Below are 21430 nucleotides of genomic sequence, written 5' to 3'. Positions count from 1 at the left end.
CAATAACTGGTTTTCTGCATATAAAAGCCAGGGCCGGCATTAGGGGGTAGCAAAGCAGGGCAACTGCCTGGGGCCCCACGCCACAGGGGCCCCCACAAAGCTACATTGCTCAGGCTTCAACTTCAGCCCCAGGTGGCGGGGCTCAGGGACCTGGGCTTCAGCCCCATGTGGTGGGCTTTGGCTTTCTGCCCTGGGCCCCAGCAAGTCTAACGCTGGCTCTGCTTGGAGGCCACCCTGAAACCTGCTGGAGGCCCCCTAGGGGGCCCCACACCCCTGGTTAAGAACTACAGGTCTAACCAAAGATTTGGATTTGCTGAAATTGATTTGGTTCATACCTCAAAGGAAGATGATAATGTGATGAACCACTGAGTACTCTCTTCTGAAGGCTCAAAGTCCCAGCTTATCTGGATCACACAGCATCGTTGGATGCTACAGAATACTAATCCAGTTAAAAAAAAACAAAACATTATTTTATACATGTATTTACATATATCATTTCACTCAACCTCTTCCTAGTCCGCACAAGGTAACTAGAAAAACATGTAAGCTACATGTCATGAATACATTCTAATTAATTAAGCCAAGGATGGCTTGATGGACTAGACTTTTACTGCAGGAGACCAAGTTTCCCATCCTGGCTCAGCAGGCCACAAGTAAAAACCAGTTTCATTATCTTATCTTACTTCCTGTTGTCAAACACAACCAAAGCTCCACAGGAGAGGATAAAATCTTGACAGTTTGTTCACAGGAGGCCGAGACTAAAATCAAAAGGATGCTGCAGCTCAGTTTTGAGCTGCTTCAACAGAGTTGTGTATAGAAGCTGGCACAGGACCTATGCTATAGGCCTAGCTGAAGCTAGTCCCTAATCACTAAAAATGTACTCACTGTTTTAAATGAAGGAGGGTGGGGGGACTAGAGTAGGAAGGTTTGTAATATTAGTAACCCGCCTTCAAAAGCAAGGAAGCCACCAGCATTTCTGAGGGGTTTACTGTTAAATATTTATCTGCTCGACAACATTAACATATGTAAATCACTGTGCAGAGTATGACAAGTGGGGTTCCACTCAGGATAATATATCCAAACGCACACAGTATAAAGGAACATTTCCAGGGTTTCACATCAATATAATTTATAAGCAAAATAAACCCCTCTGGAGTAGTCCATATTTGAGATCACGGAGCCTACCTATGGAACACTCCAGACATGCCCTCAGACGTAGAATACAACGTAAGGCATCAAAGTGAGGCAACTTCTGAGCAATATATTTTAAGGAAATTGCATCTATGGCCTTAAATAAAAACTCTGCAAGCAATACAGACAGTTCAGAACTTGCTCCATAATATTACTACTTGCTAGAGGCCAACCAGCTGTAAAAGCTCTATACCAGTAAAGAAAGGTCAGCTTCAAGCTCACCAAAAGTTTTAAATTACGCATACAGCAGCATATTCATTGCTTCCTGCAGTTTAACATTCTTTGACACCTTAGACATCATTTTCAAAGATGCTCTAAAACAGTGGCTCTCAAAAATTTTTTTACTGGTGACCTCTTTCACATAGCAAGCCTCTGAGTGCGACCCCCTTATAAATTAAAAACACTTTTTTATATATTTACCATCATTATAAATGCTGGAGGCAAAGCGGGGTTTGGGGTGGAGGTTGACAGCTTACAACCCCCCCATGTAATAACCTTGTGACCCCCTGATGGGTCCCAACCCCCAGTTTTAGAGCAGGGGTTCTAAAACATTTTTTGAGGGGTGGGGGGGGGGACCCAAGAGGATGAAGAGCTAAGTCACTCCAGCTAAAGTAAAGGTTTTTTCCCAAAGCTGAAAATCCTTCCTAATTCCATGCCCTGTCCTGGCAGAAGTAAGACCTAATGTGGCATTTTGTAAAATGGCTTTACCAGCTAGGAACTGAATATTTTGCAGGCCTGGAGGAAAGAAATTCATTGCAAATAATAGAGAATGACACATTGGTTGTAGCCAGAGGCTCTAGGAACTTCAAGGTTTGGCTTAATAACCAGGGAGCAGATGGCTAAATAGCAACTGTCCAATCCCACAGGGCTGCAGTTTAGAGTCTGGAGCAGGAAAGACAAACTATCATCTCACTGTCATCTTTAACATATGTACATTAAATTAAATGGTAACTATTTTTAAAACAAACTGAATCCTGTCCTGATCACAGAAGCACTTACACATATGCTTAAAATTACACAGTCGAGTGGTCCCACTGAATTCCATTGATTCCACTGTATTTCCAAAGGACTACTCACATATTTAAAGTTAAACATGTGTTAAGTGTTTGCAGTATTGGGGAGTTGATTTTCCCACTTGTTCTTAGCACTTCATTTTTTGAATACAACTGGGAAATGGGTCAGTCCCATCTACTTAGTGCGGGTTGAATGTATTAGACCACAGCTAGGCTGTAAGTGAGTTTAACAACCATTGTTAAACTTGATTTTCTTGTAGTATAGGGTACATCTACTCTAGGCCTGATCTTCATTAGAAAGGTTAGTCGACTTAACTACAAAATCCACACCCCTGAGCGATGCAGTTACGCTGAACTAACCCCCAGTGTAGACAGCACTAAATCAACAGAAGAATTCTTCTGTCGACCTAGCTACCACCTCTTAAGGAGGTGGATTAGCTGCACCGATGGGAAAACCCCTCCTGTCAGTTTAGGAAGTGAAGCTCTACAGTGGTGCGGCTGTAACATTTCATGTGTAGACAGGCCCTTGGAAATGCTACAGTGCGTTTCTGTAGCATAGACACTACAGCGATGGAAGAGGTTCTTCCATCGCCATAGTAAATCCACCTCTCCAAGAGGCGGTAGCCTAGTCAACAGAAGAATTCTTCCGTTGATCTAGCAGTGTCCACACTAGGGCTTAGGTCGACTTAATTACATCGTACATACAGGTTCTCTCTCTGCTGTTGCTTGAGAAAATAGGAATTCAATAATAAAAACATTTCTTAAAGCCGCCCTTTTATTTATCAAAGTTCATACATTTTGATTTAAAGTGAAAGGAAATAACCTTAGAGCAAGTCCTCCCCAGTCTGTCTCCTTCCCAACAAGCACTGCAGAACAACAGCGTGAACATGTCAGAACAATTCCACAGTAACTCTGACCTACAAAAAGATGACAATTGCTGTCAAAAGGGGTGGCTTTCCTACTCAACAACATATTTCTCTCCTTTTGCTAAAAGAAACTACGTGCACCTACACCAAAGCGAGACAGTTGCAAATATTTTTGCAGAAGTTAAACATTTAGTACACAACATACTATGTAAACATGAGTATTAATAGTAATAAATACTTAGTGCTTTCCATCTGCAATAATTTACGAACGTTTCTAGTTAATCCTCCCCCTCCCCTCCATAAAATAAATACATACAATATTATCTGTATTTTATAAAGGGGGAAATTGGGCCAGAAAATTAAGTGACTTGCCCAGCATAACACAGAGAGACAATGTCAGAGATGGAATCAGAACTCAGAAATTCCTGATCCCAGTCCCAGGTTCAGAACACATCTCACATTAGAAACCCTGACGGTACTACTTGCCTTATTGAAGGACAATCAAAGGAAGCAAAATTTTTCATATTCATTTATTATTTGAGGTAATTAAAAATGATGTGCCCACACATTTAGTTTTAGGATTGCAAAATCATCATCTTTAAGCATTTGCCATTTAGACCCTTCAAAAATCCAACTCTTCAAATACAACAGGCCCAGAAAACCATTTCCCTCTTCCAGCAGCATTCTAGTTGTTAATAATAAGCTACCATTTTCAATCATAATAAAAGTTAAATGTGATCCTGTCCACTACTAGAGAAAAGACTGAATCAACAGATGGTAAGATACAAGAAAACAGCCCAACTAATTCTAATATACTAGCCCAATACCAGCACGGTCCCTTTTTCAACAATTATTCTGCAATAATTAACAAAGAACAAATACTTAGAATCAGGTATTCACTGTTGCTTAGGGGAAGACATAAATTCCTTAAATTCTGCTAAATAAGCCAAACTGCTGCCTTGGCAACACTTACCAATATTTTAAGGACCAGGGGATAATAGAGTATCAGCACTGCAGCTCAAACGAAGCAGTGGGTTGCCCATCTTAGGAGGAACAGAAGGCATTACGCATCATTTTTCCAACAGCTAATGCTGCATCATCCCCTTTCTGCACAGGCTGAGTCTCTGAGCTTTCTACTTCTGTGTCGCCCCTCCCACCTACTGATCAGGAATATATAATAAACAAGGTTCTTAAAATACTCTTTTAAGATAAATGCCAGTTACCTTGCCAAGGGACTCAGCTCACAGCAAAGATCACAGTGATGAGTGTCAAGACCTTAAAGACAAGCAATGCAATCAATATTTGGGGGTACCTGCATTTTGCGGGAACCCTACATATACTAGAAATTATCAAGCCATCTCAGTTCCCTCATCTGCAAACTTGGGAACTTTCAGTAACTAAGGAAACCCCAGGGCCTGCACTATGCACAAGCTAAGTCAGTAACAACACAGGGATCCATACTTTTATTTTGGGGAGGGAGAGCTGTTTTGTCAGCACCCTCTTCCAGAGCACCCCCCGGACTCTTCCCTATTTGCTAACACTGTGCAGCACCCCATCCCAATGTGAAGATCATATGTGCAGAAACAACCCCACGTATCCTCATTAAAATCCTGCCTTAACCTCCACATCTAGCTGATAAAACCCTGCTGATCCCACTCCCTCCCTGGCCCCAAGTGATGACAAGCACCAAAATCCCCACACCCCAAATACTAAAACTCTCCTACATCCCCCCAGTGGGAAGCATCCTTGATACACCAGGGATCCACCACTGCGCTGTGCACCCCAAGGCTCCACACACTTCACGCAGGGCCCCCACAAAGCTAGAGCCAGCCCGTTGGGGTCCCATAGGCAATGGAAGGCCAGTCCTGGCCCCACTGACACAAGGGAGCGCATCCCCCCATCGTCTAAGGAATCTCCCCTCTTCCCAGGGTGGGGACGTGTAAAGTCTCTGGCACCCCAAGTTAATGGTAGGGTGCATGGGGGAGCATTACACAGCCGCCTTCCCCAGTCACCCCGCGGCCCGTCTGGAACCGCTGCTCCGGGGAGCCGGACAGGGACCCCCTTCCTGCCCCGCCCCCATGGCCTCTGGAACGCGGGGCGAGGCGCCCCGCTCCCGGCGTGCCTGACTAGGAAAGGCCGGTGCTCCGGCCCCCGAGGTAGGCCCAGCCCGCCTACTCCTCCCGGGAAGGGGGCTCGGGACCCCAGCGCCGGGCGGGGCGGCGAGGCCGGTTACCTGCTGCCGGAGGAGGAGAAGCCAGCGGCCGGGCGCTGCAGCAGGCAACCCGGCAGGATGGGAGGGGCCGGTGGGCTGGGCCGGGCCGGGCCGGGCCGGGGGAGGAGGGGATGGGCGCCGGGCTGAGCCCGGAGGGAGAAGGGGCGGCGGCAGGCCCGGCCAGACGGGCTGGCCTAGAGGGGACCCCTCTGTCCTCCGTCACCTTCCCCCCGGGATCTCCAGGGAGCCGGTTTGCTAGGAGTGGGAGGGGGCTCCCCAAATGCAGGAGTCCCCCTGGGGACAGAACCCCGGGATGATCCTTGGCCCAACAGCACTGGGCAGCTGGCCGTGGGTACCCGGCTACCTCAAAAGAGGGGCGACCCTAGGAAAGCCTGGACAGGTGCCAACCCTGCTCTGGATGCTGGGCTGATGAACATCTGGGAAGCTCCTGACTCACCAGGATCCCCCTGACCCTGAGCGGCTTTGAGCCACACAGGGCAGGGGATTCTCCATTTGATGTGAAAGGGGGAGGAGGATTATTAGGGTGGGGTGGCCTGGAGAGGAAACTGGGCTGGAGTGGTCCAGAAAGGCGGCAGAGACTACCCCAGGCTAGTCCCGGTAAGGGAGGGGTCCCGATAAATAGGGGTCATGTGGATATGCTGACGTGCTCACCATGGGGAATTAGAACCCAGGACATTGTCACCGAAACACCACAGCTCACCTCTCCTGCATAGGGTTAAGGAGCCAGCCAGGAGAGGGGACAGAAACACTGAACAGGTCCAGGTGAGGACAGTGGTCCACACATAGCAAAGAGCTAGTAATACAGATGCCACATATTGCATGCTTACATACCATGTACAGAATGCAGTTGTAAAGAACATACACAGAACAAGAACCCTGAATGTCTGTTTTGCATGAAATCACCCCCACCCCCACAAAAAAAAAAGTTTCTTGAGCTTTTCAAGCCAATTCATTTTACCAGGCTGATCAGACAAAAGACAGAGATATTGAAGCAGCGAAGGGGTTACTAGCAGCTAGTATAAGTGAGAGGAAATACCATGAAAAGAATAAGGAATGGACTGGTCATTATCCATAGGGACAGGTCAGTATCCATAGGGAATAGTGAAAGCACATTGTTTTTCAAGAACAGGTTATCATCAAACCATCCAACTCTACCCTAGAAGATAAAGTGCAGAATACTTGGGAACCCATGAAGTTATATGGCACATTCAGCAACCAGATGACAGCTCACAGTATAGATTTTTTTTTTCCCCTGGAAAGGTTTCTTCCAAAGTAAAGATATTCCGGTTTCTTCCCCTGTCTGGGTGTATCTACACAGACCGCAGAAGCAACACTCCCAGGCCAGGCTGACAGACTTGGGCTCATGCTACTGCACTAAAAATAGCTGTGTAGACTATGCATCTGATGAAGTGAGCTGTAGCTCACACAAGCTTCTGCTCAAATAAATGGGTTAGTCTCTAAGGTGCCACAAGTCCTCCTGTTCTTTTTGCGGATACAGACTAACACGGCTGCTACTCTGAAACCTGCGTAGCTGGCTCAGGCTGGAGCTGTGGGTCTAAATACCACCCTCATCCTTAGGATTCAGAGCCCAAGCTCCAGCCTGAGCCACAACTTCAAAGCACTGTCTACACAACTATTTTTAGAATCCTAGCTCCGAAACCCAAGTCTGTTGACCTGGGCTGGGAGGCTCACTGCCGTGGGCTGTGTAGACATAGCCCCGTGTCCTTTACACCTGTGATACAGCATCTAAAACAAAGTGGCCCAAATTAGGGCTCTAGATGCTACTGTAATCCAAATAACAATAAGAATAGATTACTTGCTCTTTGTTTCTTGCAAAGGAAGAAGAATGCATGCTGCATGTCAATGCCCTGGTACAGAATGCAAGTACAGCATTTCTGCAGTTTGGCTCCAACTTCTGACAGGGCTGCAGAGTTTTTCCAGGACTTGGCAGCCCTTCAGGCAATGACTCTTTGTCCTTGCATAGTCCTTAGTTTACTCTTCCTCCTTCAGGGCTGTTCTCCTGTAGTAAAAACTGCATTCTATCACAGGTATAAAAGGACACAGATAGAGAAAGAACACTGTATATTTTTTATGCATTAAACCATCCAGGAGAAGGAAATCGGTTTCTTGAGCTGTCACTTTGCAATGGCTGAATACTATTAATGTTATCAAAATTAACCAGGCCAGCTCTTACACAACATTTTAATTCACAGAATGAGCCATACACACTCATGGGGTCCTTGTTACCAACTGGATACATCTAATATTGCAAGTTTATTGTGTAGGTCCAGAGGAAGTTACCTCAATACCAGATCTTGTAACAAAAAGTTTGCAAGGGTCCACTCGTATGTATCTCATTACAGGATCAGGGTACAATTGCATCAAAGTAGTTTCAGTACATCTATACCGGAAACAGAAATGTTTCAGCCAACCAGCAGCCAGACAAGACAACTAGTTAGCTGAGTCTCCCATCCAGTGGCTGAATGTACAGCTTGCAACATCATTGCTCCTGAAAAATCAAATGCCAAGGCAGTAATTCTACTACACAAGCCAAAAGGGAAGAAGGAACTGTCCTAAACTAGATAGTTACCATCTTTCAAGGGGTATTAAATGAGGAATATTTTTAAAATACACGATCCTGCTTTCTTACGGCCAATTCACCAAGAAGCAAGCAACATGATGTACACATTTTTTTTCTTTAGCTGAAGTTTGAGACTGTAGCCCAAAGCACCTTCTAGGATGGGCACCAACGACATCCAACTTCATAGCCTCCCAGCACTTAGGGTGAAATGCTGATCCCACTGAAATCAGTGACAGAGCTTCTTTGGCTTCAGAGAGATCAGAATTTGGCCCTTACTGAATTTAGAGCACTCAGGCACAAGGGAAAATATGTTTAAAATAATGGAGTGATTTGGTAATACTTTGCACTGAGCAGCCCTCGTTTGATGGGATTAACACACAAAGGAAGATGACCTTGCACTTGTATAGATCTTTCATCTAAGGATCTCAAATCTTTTAGTGATAGCTCCTGCATGTGTTGCATTCCCATTTTACAAATGATGAAACTGAGCCACAGAAAGACTCACTGCCAGGATCATCCAGTGGAAGAGCTAGGAATAGAACTCAGGAGTCAAGACTCCCAGTTCAATACTCTAATAGCCCCACCACATTTCTTAACAGCCAGGAGGTACCATGGTAAATATTTTGCAACCTGGGAAGAAGCCTTGAAAGTTACAATCATGCCAAACATGGCAGCAATCTCTTCAAGACACCCCTGGTGGATTTTAACTTGCTTAGTAAAAGGAGGAGTGGAGCTTGGATAGTCAGCATTAAAAACCATGTGACTTGGAAAGGCCCCACTAGCTCATTAATCTAAGAGAAGTTGTTGGTAATTTTCTCTCCTTTTTCTGGGAGGTAAAATTTAAATTTTAAAAGATAAGAAGAATCAAAGCAGTGAGAGACAGAAAAGACCTATTAAGTGAGCTAGCGTCTCTCTCCCTGCCAATGCAGGATTGTTCCCAACAGTGCATTCTTTATTGTTGTGTCCAGGTCTAGTTTTAAATGCCCCAAGTGATGGGACTTTAATCACTTCTCTGGAGAGACTATGGGCTTGGCTACACTTGCAAGTTAGAGCGCATTAAAGCAGCCCCAGGCACCCTAACTCACGACCCGTCAAGAGCGCCTGGACTCTGCAGCTGGAGCGCTCCTGGTGATCCACCTCCACAAGAAGCATAACGCATGCTGCACCTCGGCTGAAATGCCCCAGCATCAGTGTGAACGCGGTGTTGCATTACTGAGCTCTGATCGGCCTCCGGAAACGTCCCATAATCCCCTTAAGTCAAGTGGCCACTCGTCATTGTTTTGGAATCGGCTGCAGGAATGCAGATATGCCCTTTCAAAGCTCCGGTTCTGACATCCGGCTGCTTATCTGCTCCGGGACAAAGCAACCATTAGTGTGGAATGTTGCTTGCTGTGAGTGTGTGAGAGAGAGAGAGGTGTGGGGGGGAAGGGGGTATGCTGCTGTCTGAACTTACAAGATAGCATGCTGACATGCTCTCCGCCCCCCAAAAACCCACTCTCTCTCACCCCACATACACACAACACACTCCCTGTCACACTCCATCCCACCCCATTTGAAAAGCACGTTGCAGCCACTTGCATCCTGGGATAGCTACCACAATGAACTGCTCTCTGTGGCGTTGCAAGAGCTGCTAATGTGGCCACACCAGTGCGCTTGAATCTGACAGTGTGGACACACTGCAGCGCTTTCCCTACTATGCTCTCCGAGGGCTGGTTTAACTCCCAGCGCTCTACATCTGCAAGTGTAGCCATGCCCTATGACAGGACAATAGGAATTTGAACCTCTTTTTAAACCCGGGTAAAAATAGTCCACTTTTTAGTAAAATTTTATTCTAGTCTATCTTTTGATAAATGTCATAAAATTTAATTTTCATAGGATTACAGTAAAAATGCTAAAAAATGTTTTTCTTAATTTAAAAAAAATAAAATAATTCAACTCCCGCAAATAAAATCTGACAGGAGACAGTATGTTGAGATGGTCATTTACCAATTCACCAGGATGGTTCAGGATCACTGCCCCAATCCTGCAATGTTATCCACACAGGCAGCCCCTTACACCTGTGCAGACCCCATTGCAGAATAAGGGCCCATATCCAGAAAAAATTCCTGATGATGAGAGGTATCAGTTTGTGAAATAAACTCCCCATTGAATGAGTGAAACCCCCATTGCTTGGGACACAGAACATTAGGCAGACCAAAAACATTAAATATATACTGGAGGAAACCCTGGACTAGCTGTGAGGAATCAACCAAGTGATATAATGAGAGTTTACTCTTCTTCTTCCTAAATTATCAAATGTAACTGATCTCTTCCCAAAATACAAGATGCAACAGATTCCTCCCAAAAGCATCAACTATATCCCCCCCCCAATCGCTAATGGATATGAATCATTACTAAAATATACCTAATGTAATCAATCCTTTCCTGAAGCACCAAAACCCCTTCCTAAAATATCAAATACAACACATTCTCCCTAGCAATAAAGCAACTCATCCCTTACTAAAATATAGACTGCAGATGACCCCCCCTTCCTAAAATGTATCATGCAACTGAATCCTTGCCAAAACCTGTCCGTATATTATAGCCCTTTCCCATACCTTGTAAATGGACAAGAGAGGCAAAGAGTAAGCTCTTTGAGACAGGGACCACATACTACTTTGTGTTTGTCAAGCACGACGGGGTCTTGATCTTAGTTGGTCCCTAGGCACTACTGTACTATATATATATATATATATATACATATATACATACACACACAGTATACATTTTACATATATATATATATATACATAATGTAGTTGATTCCTTCCTAGAATTAGAGAATGCAGCTGATCACATCCCTTCCTATAATAGCTGACTGAATTCCTCCAGAAGCCTGAGATGCAGCTGATCCGAGCCTGTTTGCCAACCATGAACTCCTGTTCCTACCTCTATCCCAGGCTGCTGGCCGGGAAATTCCTCCTCCTCCCTCTGGGCAATGGACGCCCCTGGCTTTGCTCTCTCTGTTTCTCCCTTGCTGTGCACACCCAGCTGGCCCAGCCCTGTAATAGCCACGCCCCCTTGCCCAGCCACCTCCCTCGGGAGCGAGCTCCGCGCAGCCCCGCCCCCCCGCCCTGGAATGGAGGCAGAGCGCGTGAACGCCGCGCGACGCTGTGACGCCATCACCGAGCGCCGGAAGCGGGGCTGGGCTGCTGTCGAGGGAGACTGAGGCCCGCTCGGGTTGGCGACGATGCCGTCGGGGAAGGTTTTCCGCCGGCGGAGAGCGGACTCCGAGGAAGAGGAGGAGGATGAGCAGGTCACCGAGGAGGTCAGGTGGGTGGGCGACCCCCCCAGGGAGCACGGGCCCTGGTGCCGCGGAGCAGCGTGGAACAAGGCAGTGTTGTGCCCAGTTCTCACAGGGCTGCGTGGCGCAGGATCCTTCTTCGCTCTCCGCCTTTCCAGGCTGCTGCGCCCCTTTCAGGAGTCTGATTTGTCCCGTGCGCCCGCAAGGTTCACCGCACTGTCAAACGACTTGCTTACAAATACAGACGTAAAATACAGCAGTGTCGCAGCCACGCTAGTACGGAAACATGGCTGACTTTCTCATTGTTTCCACGTAACTTACACAGTAAATTGATTGGAATACAAATATCGTCCTTGCATGTCCGTGTACTGCATCCCTAGAGCAGTGTAAACAAGTCAGTGCCTGTCTGAAATTTTAGTTTGTACTGACTTCACTAGTGCTTTTTATGTAGCCTGTTGTAACACTAGGCAAATCTCTAGATCCGTTGATGTACCCCCTGGAAGATCTCTGCGTACCTCCAAAGGTACACGTACCCCTGGTTGAGAACCACAGTTCTAGGCCAATGATACTCAGACCTCAGTGGTTCAGGAGCAAAATTAGCAATCAACGTTACCCAGAAGAACCACAGTAGTGTGAATTCACTGTTTATATATATGTGTGTGTGTGTGTGTGGTGTTCTCACAGCAAAATGACTGGCCAGTTATTATTTTATCAACTACAATTGATTAGCAACACAGTAAAAGCATCCTGATTGGTTAATAATTAAATCACTCAGTGTTTCACTATCATGTCCTGCAAAGAGTCACAGGAGACACATTAAAGAGCCACTTGCAGCTCATGAGCCTCAGTCTGGGTATCACTGCTCTAGACCCATGACTGTCCCTCAAAGCCCTACTTGTGGGATTGACTTAAAAAATGAAGCGGAACCTGGAAAATCCAGGGTGAATGGCAACCCTCTGTGGGCCCACTGTGCCCCCTTATTATTTTGTGTGTGACATGGGCACTGTGCTATTCAACACTGTTGAAGCAGTTGCCATGCATCAGCTTGATTGTGGCAGTGTTTCTGGGGTTGGGTGAAGCGACCCCTGAATGGTTCTTATGTCAATGTGCTACATACACAAAGTGCTTTGAGATCCTTCGTGATTTAAGTTGTTATAAATGGAAGTTATTTGTTATGACTAAAGATGGAAAAACAATTGCTCAGTCAGCGTGTGTGCAAATTTAAGGCCCATTCTCGCATCCCTTGTTTGCCCAAAAATTCGACAAAGTCAGTGGATATTTTGAGTGCACAAGAACTGCAGGATCAGCCCTTTGGATGTTAAACAAGATGGGAGCTGGCGCCTTGTTTTCTCATGTCTGTAGTGCCTTGATTTTCAAAAGTGCTAAGCACCGAGCAGCTCCTAGTGAAGTCATTGGGAGTTATGGGGTGCTTGACATGTTGAAAATCAGACTGTTTGTTTAATCCCTAAATATAGATTTAGGGGACTAATTTTAGACACCCAGTTTTGAAAATCTTGGCCACTTGATTAGGCAGCATGGATAGAGTGGATTTATTGACCTCTGAATATATTGCAAAACATTAACATGTGTTTTAGGAGGGAACATCTATCCACAAAAGAAAATTTACATGCAGAATCCACTGATGTTGATGGGAGAGTAAGAAACAGGATCATGCTCCCATTGACAGCAGTGGCAAAACTGCCACTGATTTCAGTTGCAGAACTGGATTGGTATGACAGTGTTGCAAATAAATAATCAAAGTAAAAGTATTACCTGTGCTGTTTACCATTAATCCTGTAATCTCACCTTTAAATTGTTTAATTAAAAGGAAAATTCATTGCTATCCATGGACTCTCACAGGCCCTCCCCTCCCAGTTCCTTCTGTTTGCCTATCATCAGCCTCCTCTCTGTCCTTTCAGTTTACTTGTCTACAACTCCTGTCATTTGAAATCCACCAACTTCATTGACTTGCCATCTTACTTTCAGATCTCCACATTTAAATCATATGTTTTATCCCTTGACTACTCTTTTTAGTTTCTCTCTCTCTGCTCTTATTTTAATTTAACTCTGGAAATTATTTTAAGATGCATTTTTCATGGCAGGTATTATAAGCAATTTGTATTGTGTAATGAAATTTCTAAATGTTGGAAGAAATTCAGAATGTCTATAACTCTAAATATTCACACTTACTATTTACATGAATATTAAGATTTTCTTCTCTTTGTCACTCAAGCATCAATATATCTTGATTATAGCTCAGTTATATAATGTTCACCTGACCATATTGCTTGCTACATCTAGCCTAGGTAGGGTATTTCACAAGTTCACTGCCGCTTGTATGAAAATGCCTTACCTAAAATATCTTCTTAGATAGCATTAACTATTGACAGAAAGTAGTGACAGATAATGCATCTGATTCAAGGACTCCCTTGTTTTGTTGTGAGACAATCGTGGCTGGACATCTTAACAAATTGAAGTTGGGCTGGTTGCCCAAGGCAGCATTTTTGCCCCATCAGCTAGGGAGACTTGGATTTGGGAGCCATCTTTGGATGCTTCCTTCCTTATCTGAAGGAGCTTGTACAGAAGTGGCGTGTTCAGAGAGATGTTGTAAGGTTCTCCCTGTTGGTTCGTGAAGTAGAATATGAAAGTTGTCTGATATTATCAAAAAGAGTGAGATCTGCTTAGAAAACCTGCTTGAAGATGTCAGTGAAAAGTCTGCCCTGAAAGTTGAGTGATGGGTGCAGAAAATGCCTTCCTTTTTTTTTTTTTTAAATTAAGACTGTCTTAATAAACTAAAAAGAAAAGGAGTACTTGTGGTACCTTAGAGACTAACCAATTTATTTGAGCATAAGCTTTCGTGAGCTACAGCTCACTTCATCGGATGCATCCGATGTAGCTCACGAAAGCTTATGCTCAAATAAATTGATTAGTCTCTAAGGTGCCACAAGTACTCCTTTTCTTTTTGCGAATACAGACTAACACAGCTGTTACTCTGAAACCTTAATAAACTAAATTTATTAAATTTATTAAATTAAGTTATTAAATTTGTTAAATTGTTATATAAATGTTCGTTCTTCAGATTAAAACTTGAGGAAGCAAAAGAAGTTCAGAGTCTCAGAAGACGGCCCAATGGGGTGAGGTATGTGATGCAGTAAAAGAGGCAAGTTTGTGTTTCATTTGAGGGGCCATGTTCCTGCCTTCCCTTGTGCCTTCAGTCAGAAATGGTAATATGTCGCAGTGGCAACAAGAATCTGACCTGTGGGAGGAGCAGGTACATTAAAAATGTGAAAACAGATAAGAGGAGATATTGGGGATAGGTGCGGCTGTTTTTAACAGACTTTATTGTGGAGCACTTGTTCCCAGCATACCTACAACCTAAACATAAGAATAAGGGTCATACTTTACAATGAATATGTCTTATATTGCTAATTAACCGTATCACCCACATAGACAGTTTTTTTTATCTCCCAGAGTTGTACCGTTTTGGGGGGTGGGGGTAGGACTAGGACTCAGTATCTTACACACCACGTTGTAGTGTATAGTTATAAATTGAGACCTATAAAACAAGTCTCTCCTTTTGTTAATTTCATTTTCTCCCTTTAAGCTTTTTGATGGAAAGAAGTGTTGTGTAGTGGCTAGTGTTACGAATTATACCTGACAGGTCACGCACACAAACTGCTGCGAATTATACCTGACAGGTCACGCACACAAACTGCTGCGAATTATACCTGACAGGTCACGCACACAAACTGCTGCGAATTATAACCGAAATGTCACGCACAGGAACTGCTGCGAATTATACCCGATAGGTCACGCACAGTTCAAGTCTAGGCTGAGGCACAGGAACAAAGTCCACAACTGCAGCGTTCCCAAAGATACTAAGTTTATTACGCTCGAGCGTGGTGCCCCCTGCTAATCAGGAGGGGACCCCGAATGCAGGTTATACAGAGATTATATACCTTTTAGCAAAGCATGTTTCAGCAAAGCATGTTGCCCTCGTGCATCAGAAACGTTAGCCAATAGACAAACCCTTCCCTTATCTACCACCTATCCCTGCTAGGTATATTCCCCGTGCTAGACCATTACTTCAGCTACATTACATGGTCCTAAAGCAGTGCATCAGAAGCCTTTCTTATCAGTATGGGAGGCTCACATCAAGGCCAGGAGGCAGGGAGTTAGGAACAGACAAAGAACAGAAAACCGGGAGTCGAGACAGGCTGGAAACAAGGGGGAGGGTTTTCACAGGAATGCAGTATCTAAGGAACGCTCCTCTTGGTGCATGATGTGCTTGCTTTTAGACAATGGTGGGCCCCAAACCAAAATGGAGTCACATATGCTAACTTTTCCTTAACACTAGAAAAGGGGACTGAGAGTCAGGGTTCGTTCTGTACAGAGAGTTTTGTTCCTAACTCTGATGAGGACTTGCTGCATGAGCTGGGGTAAGCGATCTCTGACTCAGTTTCCCCATTTGTAAAATGGAGATAATCATTCCATAGCGCATAAGGGTGATGTGAGGATTAATTATTTAGTATTAGCAAAGCACTTTGAGATCCTCAGGTAGAAGGTGTTAGAGACGGGCAAAGAAGAATTATATTCTTTTTAATAAATTACCTTGCATGGTAGTCATCGCCGACAGTGTTGTGGACTCATTCTCTATGCATTTAACTTGCCTATTTTGTGTGTGTTTTGCTAGTGCTGCAGCCCTGCTTGTTGGGGAGAAATTGCAAGAAGAGACAACATTGGTGGTAAGTTCTGAATGTTTTCATTACTTCACTACTGGTTCATATCGGTGTTAAAGGATCTGCTCAGTCCAATAGATCTCTTTGAAAGTCTGGTTCTAGGAAATGACTTGTTTTAATAAAAGGCAGGTTAGGTTGCAGCCTCTTACTATAGAAAAATCATAGGCATTTTTGCCCAGGTGATGGAAGTGTAGGGTTTTCAAGAAAGTGAACCGGAGGATGGCATAAACCTAGGCAGCAGCTTCCTGCTTTCTAACTATTTTTTGTTTTGTAGGATGATCCCTTTAAGATAAAGACTGGTGGGATGGTGGACATGAAGAAGCTGAAAGAACGCGGCAAGGACAGGTGGGTGTGCGGGAGGCTTAGTCCTGAAAAACACTCCCTTGAACGTTACTGAGTCTGGAGCAGTTAACAGCACCAAGGCGGCTTTCATTATTGAAGAATGCAGGCAAAATGTTCCAGGCTTCGTGTTGTTTTGAAGGCTTTATTTAATGCAGTCTGTCTGGTCGCTTACACCTTAGGCTGTGAAATTCTTTAAAAGAATGTTTGTTCTGTTTAGGATTAACGAAGAGGAGGACCTCAATCTGGGAACCTCTTTCTCAGCAGAAACCAACAGGCGGGATGAGGACGCTGACATGTACGTGTTTGTTTGGTTATAGTTCGTATGCTCCGATTCGTGAGGCTGGATTGGGTGTCCTAGGTCTCCTTTTTCTGAAAACCAAGAGTTTTCAGAATAGCTTCCAAATTTACACTGAAACTTCTGCTTGATCTTTCACCTTCTAGAAACCAATGTGTCTTGTGGTTAGAGCCTAGACTTGCTGGCCAGCCAGGTGGTCTGCTGGTACTGTGAGCTATTGGCAACCTGCTCCGTGGGTTGGTAAAGAGCTTGCTTGTTGCAGGGAGGATCTGATTAGTTTCTTGAACAAAATAGCAGATCTCGTGCTTCTTAGTGCCCCCCTGCTGGCTGAGTGACATCAGAGAAATCATTCATTCCTCCCTCCTACCAGCTGGGATAGTGACCAAGCTGTGGGCGGTGGTATTGGAGGGATGTGTAAGAAATAGAACTTAATGCCAGCTGTCCTCTTGTGCTGCTGTTCAGGATGAAGTACATTGAGACAGAGCTGAAGAAGAGGAAGGGGATTGTAGAAAATGAGGAGCAGAAGGTAAAGCTGAAGAATGCCGAGGACTGTCTGTACGAGCTGCCTGAGAGCATCCGTGTCTCTTCAGCCAAGAAGACCGAAGAGATGTTGTCCAATCAGATGCTGAGTGGCATTCCTGAAGTGGATCTGGGAATAGAGTAAGCGGTTCACTGTTCAATTATTTATAGTTTGAATTAACCTGGTGATCCCCGCAGGACATGGCTGAGGCAAGCTGATTGATAGGGTAACTTATACTGCCACTTCCTGTGCTCTTAGGGGAGTGACCGTCTGTTTGTTCTGTGTTTGTACTGCACCAAGCACAGTGGGGTCCTGGTCAATGGCTAAGGCTCTTAAGCACTGCGGAAATACTCAGAATAATAGAGTTTATTCCCCAGGTCCGTGATGCAGCATCTTCCAGTAATATTGGCTCACGCCAAACACTAACACAGGGTGAGCTGTTGAGGGATGTGAGGTTCCTCTTCATCCTTGGGATGGAGCACTCATCTTTACAGCATTGCCAGTTCTCTGACAAACAGATTGCAAATCAAAGATAACAGCAACTGCTGCCACACCCACATGAAACTGTCCATCCACTAGCTAATAGATAAAACGGCTCTACTGTGTGTTTTGGTACTTGGGGACCCAGGCTTCTTTTTACCTGCAGCGTATTAAGTCTCTTCCTCATTTGTTTTTCTCTTCAGCGCAAAAATAAAAAACATAATCTTTACTGAGGACGCCAAGGCAAGGCTGCTGGCAGAGCAACAAAACAAAAAGAAAGACAGTGAAACCTCTTTTGTTCCCACAAACATGGCTGTGAACTACGTCCAGCACAACAGATGTGAGTATCATGGACACATGGAAATGTAGGACTGGAAGGGACCTTCATAGGTCATCTAGTCCAGCCCCTGCACTAGAGCAGGACCAAGTATACCTGGACCATCCCTAACATGTGTTTGTCTAACTGTGTAGCTCCCCAGTCCCAGATATGGGCGGCTACTCTACTAATTAGAGGCAATAAGGTGTGGAATTAAGTCTGATACAAGCAGAGTTTATTAATTCACATGGTCAACCTCAAGCACTGTTTGACTTTCTCCTTCTGGGGCTCCCACATGGACAACATCTGAGCTAGCAAATCTTTCCCTTCCCCCAGCAAGACTGAAGGTAGGGCACGTTACTCATACTTTCCATTCGTGAACTCCCAGTTGACTGGGGCCCATAAATGACACCTTGGATGTGTGATGGAAAATCCTGACCATTCTGTGGTTACAAAGTCTGTCTTACTGGACTAGAGAGAGCACTCTGGGATGCTAGAACAGATCAGGTTTCAGGTGAGACAGAATTGCTAAACAAGAGAAGAGAGTTCATTTTGGAAACTGCCTCTCATACAGGACGGGGAGGAAAGGCAACCTCCTAATGTCTCTAACCATGTCCAGACGGGTGCCTTCAGATTAATATCCATGGGACTCAAAAGCAGTGGAGAGTCTCAGGACCATGACGAAGCAGTAGCTAGGTCAGATGCACAGGTGGAAAGAAACCAGAAAAAAAAATCCCCTGAACTGCTGAAAGTTTTAGTGTCCCATAACTTTGCTTTCATTCAATATCCAGAGCTACAGGCTGATCATAGTGATTGTTCCTGGCTTCCATTTGTGTTTCTGCTAAAGTTTAATCGCAACAGATGAGAGATGTGATAAACAATCCACCAGGAATGGTCTAGGTGTACTTAATCCTGCCTCAGTGTGAGGAGATGGACTAGGTGACCTCTTGAGATCCGTTCTAGCTGTATATTTCTGTGATTCTACATCTAAACAATGCTACTCTCTAAAATCACCATTTGGTGTGTCTCTTCTTCCAGTCTATCATGAGGAGCTGAGTGCACCAGTGAGGAGGAATAAAGAAGAACCAAAAGCCCGTCCACTGAGAGTGGGGGATACGGAGAAGCCAGAACCCGAGCGTGAGTACTAAACACAAAGCGTGGCCAGCTTGTTGTAGGTATCAAGTCTTCATTATCCAAGATCCATGAACAGATATGACCTTCTCCTCTAGCCGTCTAAGGCCTGGTGTCCTGAGCTGGTGGGAAGGTCTTGTGTTGTAGAGTGGTTTTCCTTTGATCTTCAAAGGAAAGGTGATGCCTATGCCATTCTTGATGTGCTCCCTGCTAGATGAGTCACGAAGCAACCTGGATAGAAAATGTGCCTCCCGCTATCTCCCATCATAGGTGAAGGGTCAGGATTACATGTAGAAAATGACCCATTCACACTTTAGCTCTCCATCCCATGCTTGGCTGTACACCATTGCTATCAGTCTCTGCTCAGCTGAGGCCCAAGGCTGGAGTGATGGTGAATGTTGAAGGTCAGGATTTTAAGTGCATTGGGCAGACCTGTTTTGGATGCGGGGGATGTGAGAGAAGGATTTGGACTAATAAAGAATCAAGTCTGAAGAACATTGGCATTGTTGAAGGCCCAAGTGTAGAATAGCAGGGGTGCTGCAGGCCAGGTGGTTTAAAGGGCATTAGACTAACTCTTTAGTAGGTGAAGGAGGAGGATGCTTCCCTGCACTATCCTCTTTATTAATTCAAGAATAGGAAATAAGATATGTCTGTCTCTCCTTCCAAGGGTCCCCTCCGAATCGCAAGCGCCCACCCAATGAGAAAGCAACAGATGACTACCACTATGAGAAATTCAAGAAGATGAACAGACGATACTGAACTCTGCTCAGTAGAATAGTATGGACTGAACATTTTGCTGGAGCTTTTAAGTGCAAGATGTTGTGTAAATAACTCCTGAAGAGGGCGGGATCACTTCCTACAGATTTTAGTATTACCCACAAGATTTTTCTCACAGTAAACCTGTAGTGAGTGAGTGGGCACAGTGATTGTGAAATCTCCCTTCCCTGTGGTGACTTGTATATACTGATTTTGTTATAAAACTTTTTCTTCTGTAAATATGTTGGCTTCCTGTTTGGCATTTATTTTAGCGTAAAGTCAACCTTGTTCATAGATCTTTTCACCTTAAAAAAAACTTTTTAAAGACAAAAATGTTTTCAGCTTGTAAACATGTAGTGAAGCTTTAAAGCTGGTTTGCAAGATTGAGGTTCCAAAGCAACTTCATAAAAAGGCACTTCTTGTAAAAAGGCACACAGTCTGTGAGTCTGAGATAATACAGGAATTTGTCCAGCACACAGCAGTATTCAGTTTCTCTCCAAGTTAGAGTCGGTGCCATGTAAGATCCTGAACGCGTGCTACTCTGCAGGGATTGCAGCGTGACAGGATTTCTTATCTTCGGCGTAGGGAAACACAACAGTTACTGTAGGTGACTGAACAGTGAAGGTGTTTTGAGATTTTGAAATGGTGCCCATTGTGTTTGTATCTTTTCCTCGCTATGGATTTATTTCCATAGCAATGAGGGTTTTTTCATTTTATTTCAGTCGCCAAGAATGAGAAAAATCATTAGATTGTAACTATTTTGAGAGTGGGAGGCATCTCATTTCCAATATTTGAGGCCTTTCGAGATAGGGATGATGTAGGATTTTGTATCAGAAAGCCAAACAAATTGGAAGCAAACACCAGCTGTATATTTCCAGAAACTCTCTGTAAAATAAATTAAAATTAAGTTGAGAAATGGAGTTTGAACTTTTAAAAAATAAATAAAACTTTTAACATGTTATTAGTGAGATTCTGTTATTTCAGTAATGTGCACACTAGATTCATCCCGTGCTGCTTGTAATGAAGTCCTGGATGTACTTAAACAAATATTAGTCTAAAAATTTCTAAATTTGTGTGAAATTGACTAAATTATCAAATCAGAACAAGTAGCAGCAGCAGCTGTTGTGAGAATTGGGATCATGAGCCAGTTCACATCCAGTGCTTTAGTAACCCATTGTAGCCAACATTGTTGGATGCATTCATGAATTATCTGTATCAACAAATTTATTTGAGCATTCCACTGAATGCATCCGATGAAGTGAGCTGTAGCTCACGAAAGCTTATGCTCAAATAAATTTGTTAGTCTCTAAGGTGCCACGAGTACTCCTTTTCTTTTTGCGAATACAGACTAACACGGCTGCTACTCTGAAACCTATCTGTATCAAGTCACTCAAATTTTTAGAGTGAAATATACAACAGTGAAAATGTAAATGACTGGTTTGTCTGCCTGTCTACAATACTAAAGATACTGGTAGGTTCAGGAGTTTGATAATGGCATCTAGGCTTTCATCTGCTCAAATCAATCTTCATGGTGTCATCAACCAAAGTAGTACTTGAACGTTGTTCCTAGCTGATAGCTGTTTGTCTTCATTCAAATGAGTTTGATGTTGTTGGTCCAATTGTTAGTAGGCACATGCTCATATCACAGAAATTACCCCCACTCACAGTTAGCATGGTTATTGAC

General features: G+C 44.2%; 2 protein-coding genes across 41 annotated transcripts in view; one reads left to right on the top strand and one right to left on the bottom strand.

The window, feature by feature from the left end:
- USP20 (ubiquitin specific peptidase 20) overlaps positions 1 to 10986 on the bottom strand; it is a 37766-nt gene extending 26780 nt beyond the window's left edge. For 7 of the 40 annotated variants that reach the window (XM_027823435.3, XM_043530191.1, XM_043530202.1 and 4 more), the window contains exons 1-2: positions 10813 to 10928; positions 336 to 439 (exon numbers count right to left, since the gene is read on the bottom strand). The gene's annotated coding sequence lies outside the window, so the exon portion shown is untranslated. The other 33 variants (XM_037879551.2, XM_043530195.1, XM_037879550.2 and 30 more) reach the window with 27 other exon arrangements.
- On the top strand, positions 10982 to 20705 carry C16H9orf78 (chromosome 16 C9orf78 homolog). Its single transcript, XM_007061062.4, has 9 exons — positions 10982 to 11196; positions 14247 to 14306; positions 15861 to 15912; positions 16181 to 16251; positions 16466 to 16543; positions 17006 to 17203; positions 17747 to 17883; positions 18898 to 18996; positions 19658 to 20705. The coding sequence occupies exons 1-9, from the start codon at positions 11114 to 11116 to the stop codon at positions 19747 to 19749; spliced, it is 870 nt and encodes a 289-aa protein (XP_007061124.2). The 5' UTR covers positions 10982 to 11113; the 3' UTR covers positions 19750 to 20705.
- Positions 20706 to 21430: the final 725 nt, after the last annotated feature.

The sequence above is a fragment of the Chelonia mydas genome, chromosome 16 (assembly GCF_015237465.2).
Source record: "Chelonia mydas isolate rCheMyd1 chromosome 16, rCheMyd1.pri.v2, whole genome shotgun sequence".
Classification (NCBI taxonomy): domain Eukaryota; kingdom Metazoa; phylum Chordata; order Testudines; family Cheloniidae; genus Chelonia; species Chelonia mydas.
Note: the sequence above shows the minus strand (reverse complement) of the source record. Positions and strands in the feature narration are given on the sequence as shown.